At 41.6% G+C, this 16,938-nt stretch overlaps 2 protein-coding genes across 2 annotated transcripts in view; one reads left to right on the top strand and one right to left on the bottom strand.

Annotated features, from left to right (window-relative positions):
• Window positions 1-7,024, top strand: part of SYN3 (synapsin III) — a 200,743-nt gene extending 193,719 nt beyond the window's left edge. Inside the window, exon 14 of the mRNA XM_071551663.1 lies at window positions 1,306-7,024. Coding sequence (XP_071407764.1) covers window positions 1,306-1,438 — 133 coding nt within the window. The 3' untranslated portion in view covers window positions 1,439-7,024. The remainder of the gene's footprint in view (window positions 1-1,305) is intronic.
• Window positions 5,920-16,880, bottom strand: FBXO7 (F-box protein 7). Its single transcript, XM_071551664.1, has 9 exons — window positions 16,580-16,880; window positions 14,977-15,286; window positions 13,783-14,010; window positions 12,317-12,458; window positions 11,073-11,156; window positions 9,900-9,992; window positions 8,810-8,986; window positions 8,156-8,193; window positions 5,920-7,797 (listed from the first exon to the last, which is right to left on the bottom strand). Exons 1-9 carry the CDS (start codon window positions 16,699-16,701, stop codon window positions 7,414-7,416), a joined length of 1,578 nt encoding a protein of 525 aa, XP_071407765.1. The 5' UTR covers window positions 16,702-16,880; the 3' UTR covers window positions 5,920-7,413.
• Between the last annotated feature and the right edge of the window lie 58 nt (window positions 16,881-16,938).

Below are 16,938 nucleotides of genomic sequence, written 5' to 3'. Positions count from 1 at the left end.
AAGAACAAGTAGTATCTGAGATTGCTAAAATTTCATATTCTTCCTTGTGCTCATGTGCACATTGATAACCATGTGCTCTACCCTGGCCGTATCAACACAGCCACTGCCTTCCCAGTAGGGTGCACAATCCTTCCTTATAGGCTGTAAACAACACAATATTGGCCAGAAAACTCAACAGGAGTAATTTCTTCACTATTTCCTGAATCCAGGAGCCACACAGGTTCTTTACTGGGCAATTTTTTGCAATTGGTAGCAAAAAGACAAGGTGGAGGGAGGGAAGTGGAAGGGGCCCTACTCATATATGTAAAACTCCAGATGATGACTGTATGTTTAAGTGCTCTCCTGGAGCGGAGCACACCAGGAAGTTATTGTGGATCTTTGGTAGCAGTCTTTGCTGTCACCCTTTGTGGAGCATATCTGGCTAGCACCATGGCAAAAAAAATGTTAACACAAGCAAATTGATATGAACAGGCCAGAACAAAATATAGGCTAGGAATGAGAAGACAATTTCTAGGTAGCAGAGGAGTGATATTCTTGAACAGGCTTTCAGTGATGATGTTTACATTAGCAAGGCAAACCAAAAGAACTGCAGTTAAGGACAGAAATGTTGGTGCTAAGGATGCAGTAACCACACTATACATATTTCAGGTAGTTTGTTTTCAGCATCTGGTCTTGTGATGAATACCTATTACTGACCAGAAGAAACCACTCAGTGATTAAGCATAGTCACAGGGAAAACTGGGAGATGTACTTTTAAAGCACAGTCCTGATCTGAAGGTAAACACTAGCAGATACACACCCAGCAGAAGCAGCGTGACCAAACAAATGACCTGCATTACAGCCTGACAGTCAGAGCAGGAGGCTGGGGAAGGCAGGCAACAGCACACATTGCAGGGGACATGGCTACTGACTTGCCAGACCTCTTGTGCTTTCACAGCTGAAAGGACAGGACCAGCATTCATAGTACAGCTAATAAGAGACAGGTGACCCTCAGTATGAATCCATTTTTCTGTATTAGTAGTGAAATAACTTAATGGTTCCTCACAACAGCTGCACCAAATAGCAATTGCATCCTTTTAGTCAGATGTTTTCATCAACTCTTACCAGTCTGGATTGAGCCACTTACCCAAGTCACATTCTCTCCCATCTCCCCCATTCCTGGATGTCTTAGCACATGGAGATTGACCTTGCTTAACCTCTCCTTTCATCCTTGAATTTGTCCATGTGATGGAACACAAACCAGCAGCAGTCAGCTCTCAACTACCACCTTCTCCTGCTGAGTCTGAACCCTGTTTTCCATTTCAGCAAATCACAGTCCCTCACAAACACCTTCAGCATATCTGAATCACCTCAGCGGGGAAATGCCAGTGAAGATGAAGCAAAAGCTGAGACCATCCGCAACCTGAGAAAATCATTTGCTAGCCTGTTTTCTGATTAACAGTTCTGCACCTGGATCTGTGCTTTTGTCAGCTCTCACTCTACATAACAGCATCCCTGATGCCATCCTGGAATACACTCAGTGGAACCCAGTGACTTAAAACTACCACCTAGGTAAAGGGAATTTAGAAAACTAAAGTTGTTTTAATAAAAAGAAAATATTCTAACAATGGTCTGAAAAGTGACCGTATGAAAATGTCACTATTTCATGTTTTTTTTGTGCATAATCAGAATTACATCTGTTCAAATGACTGAGCTGTAGAGCAAATTTTACTCTTGCTAACTTCTGTGGAGTCAACAGTTATGACAGTGCAGTTTGTTTTGTTTTGATTTGTATATAGTCAATACAATTGCTAACTTCCAATTACAGAATTCATGTTAAGGTCAAGCTAAAAAAACACAAGACTTCTTTCAGAAACACATGTGCAAAGGCAGAGTCAAGAATAAGTATCCTTTGGCTGATAAAGTGAGCATGTTTCAGCATGGAATTACAGTGAACTGTGGAACTTCATGATACCAACTTCATAAAAAGTCACTTTTCAGAGCAAAACTACGTTCAAGTTAAATATGGTACCAGGCACCACTAAGCATCAAAGACCACATGAGAAGGTCATGCAGATGGACTTCTTGTTTGTTGCAGATCTGTCTGCTCATAGCAGATAAAATGTCTCTCTTTCATGCCTTGCAATTATGTCCCCTGCATGTCACTCCCAAGTTCAGAGAGAAAAATGTCATGTTCTAACCCTGTAGCCCTACCTCAAAAATAACCTGAAAAATGGGTCTTCCACACAAAAAAACTTCTTCCCCTGCCCCTGAAAACACCAGAGTTCACATTCACAGTTCACATAAATTCCATACAAAACCCAGCTAAACTCCAAGCACTCTGGTGACTTGGTCACATCTGGCCAAGTATGTCCCTCAGGAATGTGCTTAATTAATAACAGAGCTGATGAAGTGCACATACTTGTGTGCTGAGTGTTCCATAATACCGAATGGACAGAGATATGGAGTAAAATCCTGTCTCCTTCCTTGAACTCACACTGATTTCACTGGAGTGAATGAAAAATGACAGAAAGGTGACAAACCTGCAATAGAACAGGAAAATTGTACTTCACAAAAAAGACAAGCTGGGTCCATCCAGAAACACCAAGCCATGGGAGGGCATGTATGGGTTACCCCAAGCAGGTAATCAGTGTCAGTCCTCCCTGACCATCCCTAAGAATCATTCTTCCAGAGAAGACAGAGATGGATCTTTGCCGCTGTGCTTTTCTGTCAAGCCTCCAACACTGAATGAAGCTGTGTATGTGCACATAGAACTGGGACATTGCAAAACTGAGGAATGACACATGTTCATGATTGAAAAAAACCACCCTAGGTAAATCCACAGATTTATAGCTATTTCTACCAGCTGAGAACCTACCCCTTGCACCCTGCAAGCTCTATTCATAACACACCTAATGCAGGTGCCAGTCCTCATCCCACCTCCTCAAAATACAGCTCCAAGGCCAGACTTGGCTTTGTGCTTCCCTTAGCAACTTACTATGATGATGTTTATGAATGCCCAGGGAGGTCAATAAGTTTTAAGTAAAAAAAAACATATTTGAGCCAGTGACACAGATCTTTGCTGTCACTTAAACCAGGAGATCCCCAAAGCAGCAAGAGCAACAGCTGCATTTGCCATCTCAGATCTTATGATTCACTGGTGGGAATAGAGCCAAAGAAGGAAATCCTTCCTGCACAGCACCTGTAACAAACATCTAAATCCAATGCAGTCATCTGGACCTTGTATGACCTATCCCTCAGCAGGCCTTTGCACACATAATGGCAAGCTTTTCCAGGTTAGAAGTCTCTCCAGAGACTCATCTGGATCAATGATTTATACCTCAAGGCCAATATTACAGAACCACCTTACTCTCTGATGATTTGTCTTTTGTTTGGAGGTTTTTTCCCCCCCAGTTCTGTGTTGTACTTCAATGTTTGCTATGCAGTTTACAATGTAGCATCATAAATACATGTCATTGTCTGAGAAAAAAAACAGTCTCTGCTGTTTTGCAGTCTCCAGGAGCAATAAAAGAGTGAAAAATGGGCTTGAGAATGCATGGTCCCACTGGCAAGAACAGCAGATTAACAGGCTCCACTATATGGAGAAGAGGTAATACAATGCTGGTGGGAGAGGATTTCCTTCTGTAACACTTCTCTCAGCATAGTTTATGCCTTTCCCTACTAAATGGTCACCAGAGATGCAGAGACAGAAATAAAAGTTTACTGTCAGAATGGTCAATTGCTCTATCCCCTGAAACTCTTTATGTCTCCCTTACCAACACAACATATACAAAAAAAAGTTAACTAGTGACTAGTGTGACATGGCCCCATAAGTTGACGCCAGTTCATCACTGAAACCACAACAGCTGGATCATTTGCTGATATTGTATTTGAATACAGTAGGGCTGTCCTCTGATGGACCACAGCAACAGGATAGCACTGCTGACTTGACACCCAGCAGTGACTCAAATCTCTTAATTTGCCTACAGTTCCTAGCTGTCATCTTTCAAGGGACAAGCAAACTGAGTTGCATCTCACCTCCTAGGTTCAAATTGAAATAAATACAAGCAACAGGCACTCTCAGCTTAATTTAGTTACTCCCATAGTTCCTGAAAAGCATCTTCACCTCTATTCACAGAAGTGCTGTAATGAAAACCCTGAGTTGATTTCCTCAGTTAAAATGATGAAAATTGTTATCTCCTATAAATGTCCCAACAGTACATCTCAAGTCTACAACTAGGATGCTCACAAACTACATGTTGTGGCCAAGAAGAGAGTCATAAATGCATCATCCTATCTTCAGCATGTCACCTTTGATGTTGAGTTTCTACTCCAAAATCCCCACCCTTTTAACAAAGAGACAAAGGGAATACAAGGGATATATTTTCCATTTATATGAATGGGAAACTAAGGTATACCTAAGAGGTATTTAGGTACCTACATATAACAGCTGGAGTTGCAGGTAGTAAGAAAGCAACAGAAAAACTGGTAAATAGAAGCTACATTTAAATCACAGAGCAGAAAAGCCTCACAGTGTGCCTTGGGACCTTTCTAACACAGCTGTGAAAACTGAGCACCTCGTCAGAGCTTTCTTTTGTCCTTCTAGCTTTAGTTTTCTTCACATCCAGGAAATATGAGTAGGTTTGTGTGTTTGGATCCAGGCCAAGAAAGAGCTGGGACACAGCTATGACACCCACCCATATCCACCACCTGAAACATTAGTTTACATTTTGCTGTTTAGATACAAACTGAGAAACATCTCGACTGCCTTGTCATAGCTAGATATGGTATTTCAAGAAAAATGTCATTTACATTCCCAGGCAAGCTAAGGTCCAGAAGAACAGCAGTCCTACTTGTAAATGCAGTGGTACTTTACTGTCTTCCACTAATCACAAGCAGGTACTTAAGACCTTACACTGTGTTTATGGCTCAGCTGCTTCATCTGGTTGGTTTCAAGTTTCATGAATAAGATAAAACAATAAATAGAAAAGCCAAGGATAACAGTTTCTTATTTCCAAGTGACTGTTAGTAGCTATCATAACAGTGCTGGGTACTGATGAACAGTATGGGTAAAAAATGCCCATCTTCAGGCATTTCACCTTTTGTGATTCCTCTTTTATAAAAGTTTGAAACAGGAATCATACACACATTTGACTTAGGAGCTGGCAAATAAAGTAAGAGCTAGTTTTCAAGTATTTCCTCTGTTCTGTCTTCTAATTTTATACTGCTCATCCCGAGATATTCACTTTATATTTCATATCCTGTTTTATGAATACCAGGAACTCCTCTTTAAGGAACTTGACAGTTCTGGGTAAGTCAGGTTCCTTTATCTTTGGCTCACAATACCTTTACTACAATCTGAAGGACAACAAAAAAAGGGGACAAATATCTTCAGGTACCTTAGCGGTGTATGTGTAAAAAGGCTGAGTTGATTTCTTCAAAAATAAACATTCAAATGACAAAACCAAGGAAAAACTGAACCCCGGCATCAGCCTGGCAGAAGTACGACTTCATGACTGTCCACGTCACACAGGACTCAATTGCAGAGCAGCACAGGGCATGCCAGCAGGGAGAGCCACGTGACTGTCATCAAACACTGGCAACATGAGTATCACTGGCACCACAAAATTAACTTGTCTCATATGCATAGAGATCATTGTTCCCAGAAATAGTTTGAAAAAAACCCTGAAAGAGTAAGTTAACAAATTTTACCAGTTAAAGCTGTATAACCTTATCTGAAAATTATGTATTCTTTGCTGAAGCACTCATCACACAGACAAAATGGTGCAAAACCAGTGCAAGGTGCATTTCCCTTTTCTAGTCAGGGGAATATAAAGCAGCACTGTAAGCTCTAAGAGTTCTGACTATGGATTTCACTTGTGAAAATTCTTTTGGAACAAGGCAATGCAACCACTGCAGGTAAACACTGAAAGTCAGGATAATCTTGGTATTGAAGGGAATCACTTGCTGTGAAGTAGAAAAGGGAAGAAAGAAGCAATACAACTTTTGACAGCAAAATAAAGTATTATATTTTACTTCCACTGGAGTTAATGGCAAAACTTCCTGACCCTATTGAAGTCAGCTGATTTTATACAAAACAAGAAGATGAATCACTGAAATATCACCTGAAAAAGCACATAACTATTACTGATTAAACAGCTTGTATTTAACAGGAAATGCCATTCCATCTCCACTGCTGGAATTTCAAAAAGGTTTTAGAAAATAGTATCAGTTGTCACAACAGTCATCAGTACCATTTACATTTATAGAAACACTGAGATCAATCATCTTAAAAAATATGTAAGAAATTAAAAGTTCTAGCAAAGTTTAGTCATTCTGATCTTCCTTTAACTGAGCTCCAGCATCAGCCTGAAGATTTCATCAGGAGACTTTAACAGTGGTCTTGTTAGTTGCTCATTAGTTAATAAGACAATACTTGAAAGGTGCTCGTAACATGCTACAATACGTTTCTTTTTGGCAAGATGTAATCTGATACTTAAGTTATGGAATTAAATGGAATTTATTGAAGTCATTCTACTTCTCATGTTGTTGTGATCCCATTTCCACTGCAACCAGGTTAGCCTGTTTAATTTCTTAAGTCAGATAGGGAGAAGATGCATTTTTGCACCACTTTTAGTTCACACACAGTAAATGCAGCCATGTACTACAGATCCTTATTTGTAAAGTCAAGGAAAAAGACAAAAGTTTTGCTGCTGATTCTTCGTAAAGTTGCTCTGCTTCTGTTTAGATATGAGTTGCAGTGTAGCATGACTTTACTCAGTTGTTTGTAAAATGAACTAATTTCTGTATTAATATTTCCATTGTAAAGAAAATTCCTTTCCTGTATTCTTTGTGTATTAAGTAACAATACAAAAATGCTTTTTACCTAATAAAACATTAAAGGAAAAAGGAAAAAACATCTTCAAAACTTTCCATGAACACATATCTACCAGGACAGTGGTAGTATCCTGTTCTATGTGGTACATGGTAACTTTTTTGTTAATAAAGATTAATTAGCCCAGTAAACTTCAAACAACATTGTTTCTCCTGGCAATTTAGTAAAACTCTTCAAATAAGACAGACAAGTATAGGGTTTGTATTTAAAGTGCTCTTTATCTAGTGAAGCAAGTATTTGGCCAGTATCCTTCTGGTCTGTAAGTAGTACTTCACAGACAACTAAGGGCAAGGAGGAGGGGAAGGAGAACAAACCATTCTAAGTTGTAGCTCTTTGTGAAACAGACCTCGGTGCCAAGTGGTACAGCACTACCAGAGCACAAAACAAACCCAGCTTTTGTGGCAGGAACACTACCATGGTACACAGGTTCTTGACACAACCTGAAGAGAAGGCAGATGTTAGTGCCCAAAATTTGCCATCTCCTGCAGTTAGGAAGCAAGCTGTGTGACTAGAGAACTGACTGCAAGAAAAAGCAGCAATCAAATGAATGCACGGCGAATGTCCATGGGGCGGCCCCGGCTGGGTCTGGGTGAAAACCTGTCAGTGGGACCAGCTCGCCCAGGCAAGGAACCAATTGGGTCAAAATGTGGTCTGAATGGAGGAAACTGACCTGGTGCTTCTCCCTGGCCAGGAATGAGTGAGTTAATTGGGTCTCCAACATATGGAAGTGTTGGTCTCTCATCATATTCTCCACCAATAATCATTGGGGGATAGATTGGATTTGATGGGAATGGGTTAGGAGGAAAGGGATTAGGATAAAAGGGGTTGGGATGAAAGGGGATTGGATGAGGTATAGGGGGTAGAAACATCATGTGCCTCCATCTCAGGGCCTCCTTCTTCTGTTTCAACTTCTTCTTGTATAGCTGCAGACAGAAAAAGAAGGCATTTTAAAACTCTGTAAGTGCTCCAGTTTCAGCAACTGCTTTAGGTTTTATGGCATTTCTCAAAAAAGTGCTCCTCACCAGTCTGAAAACCCAGAGCAGGAACTCTTCTGCCTGCCAAAGACCACACACAGCACCTTTGGAAGATACCTAACCCATGATTTAGGCATGCACCATATAAGTTTTTGATGCTGCTTTCTCCTACTCCATCCAAAACACATGCAAGGAACACCATACTATTGAAAACTAAAATTTAACTCAAAAGTTACTGTCCCCAAAATCTATGCTTAATTCGCACATTAGACTGATCTCAGACAGATTAGGTGAAAAAGCCACCTACTTCTTTCCAGTCTGTATCACGAGGCCTTGCAATAGGATCTACAGAGAGAAGAAAAACATTAAGAAAAGCAAGCAGCATTTGTGCCACAGGTGCCCACAGTTTGTCAGAACTCATGAAGATATTAAAAAGCACGTTTTGGGCAACACATCTTTTAATAAAGATAATGCATCTTAAAAAAATAAAGCTCCAGGACCATTCAATAGGTAATCTACTTGTACACCCGTTCTATCATCTCCAAACGTTAGTGAGAAGTAGAGAAATTCCAGAAACACCTTTGTTTTCTGACAGCACCTCCCTTGATTATGTTTTTTCTGCAATCCTTTGTGAGAAATTGTAGCAGGAATATATCCACTTCCTAGTATCTGCATTAGGCAGTACACCAAGGTTGCAAATGAAACAGATGATAACAAGGAAAGACTACACTACACAATGGAAAGAACCATGTGGTCCACCAGTAATGGCTCATAAGATTGTCAACAGTTTTCCTGGTTTAAAACTATGCATCCACCTGCATTAATGACCAACTGTACTGCATTTACTCACAGTGTTTAAATATCAGTAGTGGTTGCCTGAGGAGCCTCTTATCAAAATCTGTCAGACCTAATCCTCCATTAACATGAGAAGTAATTAGAAAAAGATGTGCCTCGACATTACCTCGGAAATCCCGCAGATACATAAACCGCCACAGAAGTTGGTCATTTGAAGCTGCGTAAAGATCACGGCAAACAGCAGAGAGGGAGATGAGTGAACGGACATCCAGAAGTCTGAAAATCCGAAGCTTGAGCTCAAGAGGAAGGACCACTAACCCAAACACATCTGGCAAGTTCAGAGCTACAAAGTGAAGAAAACAAAAGCATGACCTAAGTGCTGTGGAGTTTATCTCTAAAGACCCTAAAAGAAAGAACACTGTAGTCCTTCCCTTAAATCCTCTCCCTTTCATGCCTGAGTAACATCACTTTTCTCAGCAACTACTACGATGTGACTTCTTGCAAAACACATTTGCAAAACTCTAAGGACACTTACAGAGTGCACAAAATAGGGCAAATGACATTTTATACTGACCACCACACTAAGGAACATTTCAAACATCTAACTATGTTTATAGGCTACAGAAAAAAGGAATAGGTAAAGAAAAAAAGACCTGTCCCATTTCATGGGGATGCAAAAAACACATACGTATCACATATGCTTCACATAAAGACTTCCTGCACTGAAGTCTAGAGGGAATTCCTCAGAATACAAAGCTGAGACCTTTTATGACAGTAACTACTCAGAGACAGCCTGTCTTCCTACTGCTTCACAAACACCAGCTTCCTCCCATCCTTTCAAAGCCCTCAATGCCCTGTTACTGACAAGATCATTACTGAGGTCAGACTTCCAAATATGCTGCTATATAATTTTTTTCTGTTTTGACAAAGAAATAGATCAAAACTACTGAACTACTGCTACAAAATTATTCTGGGATGATTTGCTCATCATGAAGTGTGGAAAACAGCCACTTCATTTCACTCTCTGAAGTGAGACTAGAGCAATCAAAATTGAAACCAGAATTATATTAATATTTTCTCAGTTACAAAGATTAATATAATTTCTTCAGAACAGATACATTACTTTATGCTTACTCTCTATATACCCATACTGAGCAGCTGTTTCTAACACTTTTCCTCCAAGGCTTTAGATAGACTCTCTTCCTTCTATCCTCAGAAATTAAGTACAATCTCTAATTGTAAATATTTTCTCTCACCTTGTCGGGCAGCAGCCAGGAGAGAATAAACCAGCTGGTCTTTAAAGAGACGGGATAACTTCTGAAGGTCTTTGTAAACACCTGCAACCTTCTCTACCAAAGAAGAGAGGTAAAATGCTTAACTTCAAAAGTTTATAATGCAACAATTAAAAGAATTAGTTGTCTTATAAGCAGAACTCTCATCTGCTTGTGATCTTGACGGAAGCATCTCTGCAGCAAGAGTGTAACTATCCTGCCACAAGTCAGTCTGACAAACTAGGGACTGGTTTCACGGTCATGCTAAGCTTTCCCTTTGACCTTAAAAAGCATAATTAAGGCTTAGACTTGTGTTCTTCAGAAACAAACTGACTCTCGAGCTGTCAGAATTCAAAGCTCATGTGTAACATACATCTATGCTCTAAATGCCTGCAATATTAATTTTTCCAACAGAAGAGTTTTTCCATTCTGTTCCCTGAAGAAAGGAGAGCCAGACGATTCGACTGTTACATTGGACATATTTCAGTACTCAGTTCTTCTAAACCCTTTCAAGTAGTCTTGTACATCAGTGACGGGGACTACACAGAACACAGAACAGGACACTGAGTCAGCCTCAACTGCCAATAAAGCAGCTCATGTACTTCAGAGAACAACAGGTTGGTCAGGTCTGTACTCATAAGGATTCATATCAACCTGCCCTTCTCTGTTCCCTTGCCTTTGTTTTGCCTCTAATTTTTGCACTTTACAGGAACCTACAGTGTCAGTACATGTCTCCTGACAAAAAGAATTTAACAATTACAGTGCCACAACAAGTGTGTTGGTACCACCAGCCTCTGAAGTCCTGAGCTGCCCGGCAGAAAGGGGGCGTCTTCCAGCGCTGCTCCCAGAGATTCACACATATGCTCAGGACCTCATAAATAACATGCATATGGGCCAAAGGATAAACTGGACTTTGCAAGGTTCTTTCCTTACACTCTTAATCCAAGAAATACAACTTATTTTAACAAAATACAAGTAAATGGCTACACTCTGAACTCCTTTTAGCACAAAGTTATGACTAACCTAAATGATAACTACATTTTTATTCATTTTTGCTATTTTGTTCCTATTTGGTACTCTACTAAAGCATATCCTTACCCACTGTGTCACTTCTTTACTTTTCAGTTTACTACTATGAGTATCATAGCTCAGTCATACCTGGGTCCTGAAAGCAAACAAAGGATGCTGGCAAGAGCTGGATTCTCTTAACACTTTTAATTTCTTCGTTGATTTTTAATGTTGCTGCAAATATATGAAAAAAATACATTTCAAAACTTAAAACATGCTGAGAGACATGCTGAGAAGTGGATGATATTCCACTTCATTACTGCCTTACCCTTTGGAGGTGTTTTACTTTCCTCCCTTACCAGATTCCACATGGAAAACATACAACTATAGCAGGCAAGTAGACAAAAATGTCAAAAAAGTTAAAAAGGCATTTAAAATAGCAAAGCAGCAACCAAGCATTACCTTCAACAATTCTATAACATGGAAAGAGATGTAACACAGCTAAAAGGTGTTTACAGAGAGGCATTATTATAATCAAATCATTAAAGAAATGCTAATTAGAGAGACTCAAGAAGTTTACTTTATGAACGCTCTATGCATAGTAGTCATAACACTGTCCTAAATCTAACCTGAACCCAACTTGGTTAAAACATCTGAGCAGGACACGTAAAGGTTCAGAGAAAATATACGTGCTTATACAAACCAGCAAAATCAGTTACAAGTTTTACATAGAAACAAATATTTGAATCAAACACACCTTGAAATTAGAATGAAGTCCCAACTTAATATTGTTTCTGCAAAAATATGGAATTAGTCAAATGCTAAATAAAATATAAAATAGAAAGAAAAAAGAAGACAAAAAATTTTCCAAAAAACCACCACATGATATGGAGTTGCTTCAAAAAATTAGACTTCTCTAATTTTTCTTAATGGCTTTAACTAAATACAACTGTTGGAATCACAGTTAGTGTACTACAGGAAAGATTACACATCAGAGCTAGAGAGTACTTAGTCTGGTGTTTTAAGTCTTGCAAAGAACATAAGACAAGACAAAATACTGTAGCTGGAACAGATCTACTTCTTCTCATCTCTGGCAATATATACCAAAGTTCCTATGAAATGAGACAAGAGAGATTTCCACAACATTGCAGTCAAAAAGCCAGCTGAATCTCCTAAGGATTGATTATAATTAGAGGGAGAGAAACAGTTAACACAAAGACCAGAAATGCCAAGAGTATTCAGCATCAGGAAGTGGCATCTCCTGCACCTCAACAACCCAAGCAATAAAGGTGCAGTCCAAAACAGAGCTCAAAAAAGTATATTTGAATTTTCTCTTGCAAAACAATGGTGATACTTGGAAATGTACATCCAGGATAAAAACTTGACTGACTTACCATTAATAGCAACAAGATCTCCCAGAGGCACACAAGTCAAACCAGCAGAACCTTCCTCACAAAGGGGATGTGTGTATTGTAGCTTATAAACACCATTCCCCCTCCATTTATCTGGCATAGAGACTGCCTTGGCTTCTGTCCCCTAAAAATGCAAAGAGGTAACACACTGTCATACCTTAGCAGTGTACCAATGCTGAGGGGTGAGAAAAGGATTAAAAGTTATGAAATGGCAGAATGGTGCTTGCACATTATGACACAGTGGTAAGAAATATGTGTGATTATACACTATTTTACCTAAAACTAAGAGCAAATCCAAGGTGAAGTTTAGTCATTTTCTGTCCTGACAGGAAAGGTTGCTCAGTGATGACTCACTCACACCTATTTCTTTGAGACATACTTCATTCTGTCATCCATTCCTGCACTCTGACAGCTCCTGCGTGTACATTAATTTGCTGTGCAAAAAACACATTATTGAACCTTTCTTGTGAACTTACAATACCTGACAAGGTTTTAAGAATCATAGTTTGAAGTTAATTAGAAAATCTGAGTCAACTAACAGGTTTTTTTCAGCTTCAGTATAAAGAGGATCAGATGGAATCGCAGAGGGGAAAACAACCTTAACCACAAATATAAGTAAACTCTTCCCTCTTAAATCTGCACAGCAATCATCTTCCCTACTTCCAAGCCTGCTCACTGACATTAACAAAGTTTCTTCCCAGTGGCAAATGTATTCTTCAGGTAGTATTTCAAGTTATGGGGGTACCATTAACTTAGTAGGTTTATTAAGTTGGTATTGGTTAACTAGACACCTATATGGGCTTAGTTAGCCTCACTGCAAGAAAAAAAAGCTGAAAATTTAAACACCTTCCCTGAGACCAAATCTTTTTCTGCATGTTCAGCTCCTTATTAGTAAACATAAAATGCAACTGTAACGGGAAAAAGTGAATTCAAACACTGTACAGAGGTACTGCCATAGGTGCTCGAGTACAACACGTCTATAGATCAGTGGAACCAAAGCCTATCTTAACATGTAGTTGAAGTTCCTATTGAATCGGAGACTATTTTGGCAGACTTAGGCCTTGTTAAGCACCACTTGAGCGGGTTACCATTCAGGTGATACTGACACTTTAGGCAGTACCTTGAAAAAGTGCTACAATTTAAACACATGGTCAACAGCATAAAGCAGAAACAGCAGGTTATCAGCTGGGTCCCAGTGAGGCTGAGGACCAAAAGAAACACAAGGCCAGGCCTCTTCTCTTGCACCTAAAAGCTGCTCTAGTCTTTAGCCTAAAGACTTACTGGTCAGGGCAGTTAGGGAAACTGGTACTTCAGCAGCCCCTGCTGCCAAGGGACAGCACAAGGCAGAAGCAGATTCTCAGAAGGATCTTGCACTACACATTCCCATGGTATTTCACAGCTTTCTTGCACTGACCAAAAAGTTTCTGTTTAGTTGTGCACCCACCTACCTGAGGTACATAACCTGTCTCCATCATGAGAAGATGAACTAGAACGATCAAGGCATCAGTGGCACTGGTACACTCAGCAGAAAGGTAGAGCATCTCCAAGGAATGGGGTATTTCACCATCAGCAGCTTCACTGCACAGCATGGGTTCCGAGGGATAGGAGCCTGTACCTTCTTCCAGGTCAACATCTTCTGGGACTAATCCAGAAGGAAATTCTAGGCTGGATCCTGCCTTCAGGGGAAAGCAAAACATAACTTTGTTTAGAAAATTACACCTCTACATACACCAAGATTACATGTCTGCTTTCCATTCCCAGTCATTCCATTTCCCATGATTTCCCATAGATGTTGTATAGATTCATTACACCTCTATTTTCTGGCATTCCAGACAGAGACTGGGATTACATAGGTAGCCTCCATATTTTTTTAATCTTTATAATACAAGCCTTTCATTAAAGGGGCTGTCATTTTATTGCATATACCAATATTAAACCTTCAGAATCTGAATTTTTGCGACATACACAGGAATAATTTAATCACTGTAGTATCACCATTTATTTGAACTTGGCCAACATGCATGGCAAGTAACCAAAATGGTAACTGGGACTGACAACACACACAACAGGCCTAAAGAGCAGGTAAAACAAAACCAATGGAGTGCATCTGCTGTCACTTGAGGAGGACTGCGATTTCTTTGCAGCTTCCTTTCTTCTACCAAAATCATACCATGTTATTAACTGACAAAATGACCCACAGATACATTAAAAAAAAGTAGAGTGAAAGCTGTAAGCAGAATTACCTAAGGGAAAGGTCATGAAAGGCACAAAAAAGTGATTTCAACAGCGCCTTTTGCATCTGCTCAGTACCCAGAATCAGTTTTCTTGAGAAGACAGCACTGAGACAGGTAAGAAACATAACCCCAACTTCCTTAGGAGACGTGCATGTTCCAGCAAAAACATTCACTCCTGTAAAGAGATCAGACCTGAAACACTTCAGGCTCTCTGAACGAGCTTTTGTGTCACAGGTAACGCTCATTGAAGAAAGACAATTTTCCATTCAAATAACTGGATATAGATCAGACAGGTATTAGGGGTCAAATATTCTGAAGAGATTCTCTCCTATACAGAACAGCAACTGACACAACAACATGCCTTCTTTTTTTGCCCTGTGTTGTACAAGGCAATTCTCATCTACTTACCCTCTCATCACTCTTTTGAGCTTCCACTTGAGCTCTTTGGTTCTCAGATTGCTCATTCTGCCCTTCTTCTTTTGGACTGTTGGCCTGACTGTTACTGGGGATCAAGGTGGACGGCTCACAACCATTCTGATGTGGGGGAGGAGGAGGAGGAGGAGTAGAAGGAGGAGGAGGTAGGTTGGGTTGTCCATCTGCTTCTTCTAGTAGCAAGCATATCAAATCACCTGAAACAATCCCGTATGAAGCCAAGGTCTTCTCATCCTCTGTAAGAGCATCTTTTCTGTTCAATGTTATTGAAAACTTGGTATCAGAACTGAAAAATAATTAAAATAAAAAGGTAAGGAAACATGGTTGGCTGCACCTGGGTAGCTGCACACAGAGGTATGTGACTGGACATGGCACTTAGCGCTATGGTTCAGCTGACATACTAGTGATCAGTCAAAAGTTGGACTTGATGATCTTCGAGGTCTTTTCCAACCTTAATGATTCTATAGTTAGAAATGTATACTGCCTATTACAATAGCACTATGCCATGGGGGTTAATCCATTAATAATTAACTACAGAGAAAGAGTGAGGGAAAAAAATGTATGAAATTTTTTCCCCAATGCTTCTCTCCAGCTACATTTTAAGTAGCTGCAGCTGCTTGGCAGAAAAAACTTCATTTACAGAAATTGCTCACAAAAAAGTTACAAGCAAAAGCAAAGAAGTTCCCTTCAAATTAGAAGGTATCACACGTAGGGAAAGAAGCTTTAAATAAACTACTGGCTGAGAGTATTTAAAAATAGATAGTGTTGAAGACTAAAGCATCTTGCTTTCCCATCGGGCAAAACATTACTTTCAAAGATCAGCAGTTGTCCTACAGAATGCTGATCGCAAATGAGGGTAATAAGAAAAGATGCTCCAGGGCAAGCACTTATGAAAAAAACCCAAACAGAATTGAAAGTGGTTAGCAGGGAAGCAGCTATCCCGTTTCAGCTGTGAAATACACCCACTGGAGCAAGAGAAGCAGCAGCTTCTGATTCCTGCTGCCCACTGGGCCGTGCAGCGCCGTCAGACGCGCATCACCAGTGACACACCAGCACACTGGACCTGATTTACAGGTTTGCGGCACAAACCCTTCAGCCAGCAGCAGAAAAGTCCCCTTTTGTAGGCCATTCTTAAATGGATTCCGCAGACTTGACTCTCCTACGGAGGATGCCCTGAGTTCTTCACAGATAAAACGCTTATGAAATGTAAACCCAGAGGCTCCCCGGGCAGCCTGAGGGCACTGCAAAGCCGACACCACATACGAGTGCGTGTGTAACACAAGGGCGGCGCACGAAACGCCTCAGCTCCCACCGAGCTGCCCTCCCCAAGTTTTGCTTCCGCGCTGCGCAGTGACCACCCCCAGCAGCCCATCCCGTGCGCCGGGAAAAGCTTCCCAGTCGGGAAGCGCTTTTATTCCCGCGGGACGCGACCCCAGCAGCGCCGCCCGGGGGGGTCCGGGGCAGATCGGCCCCCCCACCCCGCGTGGAACGGCCCCGCCACCCCCTACCCCCCCCACCCCCGCCCCGCGTGGTACGGCCCCGCCGCCCCCCGCCCCCAGTGGTTCGGCCCGCGCGGTACCTGAGCCCCCAGGCGGGCAGCAGGGCCGCGCGCAGCTGCGCGCGCAGCTCGCCCAGCGTCGGCTCCGCCCCCGGGAGCTCCAGGGCCGCCGTTCGCCGCTGCAGCCGCGCCCGGAGCTTCATGGCGGCGGGGCCGCGGCTGCACTCCCCGCGGCGCTCCGAGCGGGCCCCGCTGGCCGGCGGCGGCGGCAACGGCAGTGGGGAGGGTTGCGGCGGCGCGCGGGCGCAAAGGCTGCCGGGCCGGGCCGGGCCGGTGTTTTGGTTGTCGCGGCGCCGCCTCACCCCGGCCCCGGCCCCGCCCCCGAGCGCTGCCTCGGCGTGCCGCGCGCCGACCTGCGCGGCGGTGGCAGCTCCGCCCGG

The sequence above is a fragment of the Pithys albifrons genome, chromosome 3 (assembly GCF_047495875.1).
Source record: "Pithys albifrons albifrons isolate INPA30051 chromosome 3, PitAlb_v1, whole genome shotgun sequence".
Classification (NCBI taxonomy): Eukaryota; Metazoa; Chordata; class Aves; order Passeriformes; family Thamnophilidae; genus Pithys; species Pithys albifrons.
This window is presented reverse-complemented; position numbering and strand designations above follow the sequence as displayed.

What these genes read in the sequence shown, in the direction of transcription:
- FBXO7 (XM_071551664.1), bottom strand. Translation starts at nt 16,701, where the DNA reads ATGAAGCTCCGGGCGCGGCTGCAGCGGCGAACGGCGGCCCTGGAGCTC. An exon ending in TGTTTGCTTTCAGGACCCAG is followed by an intron (nt 9,993 to 11,072) that starts GTATGACTGAGC and finishes CTTCTTTGGTAG; the next exon opens with AGAAGGTTGCAGGTGTTTAC. An exon ending in GTGATACAGACTGGAAAGAA is followed by an intron (nt 7,798 to 8,155) that starts GTAGGTGGCTTT and finishes TTCTGTCTGCAG; the next exon opens with CTATACAAGAAGAAGTTGAA.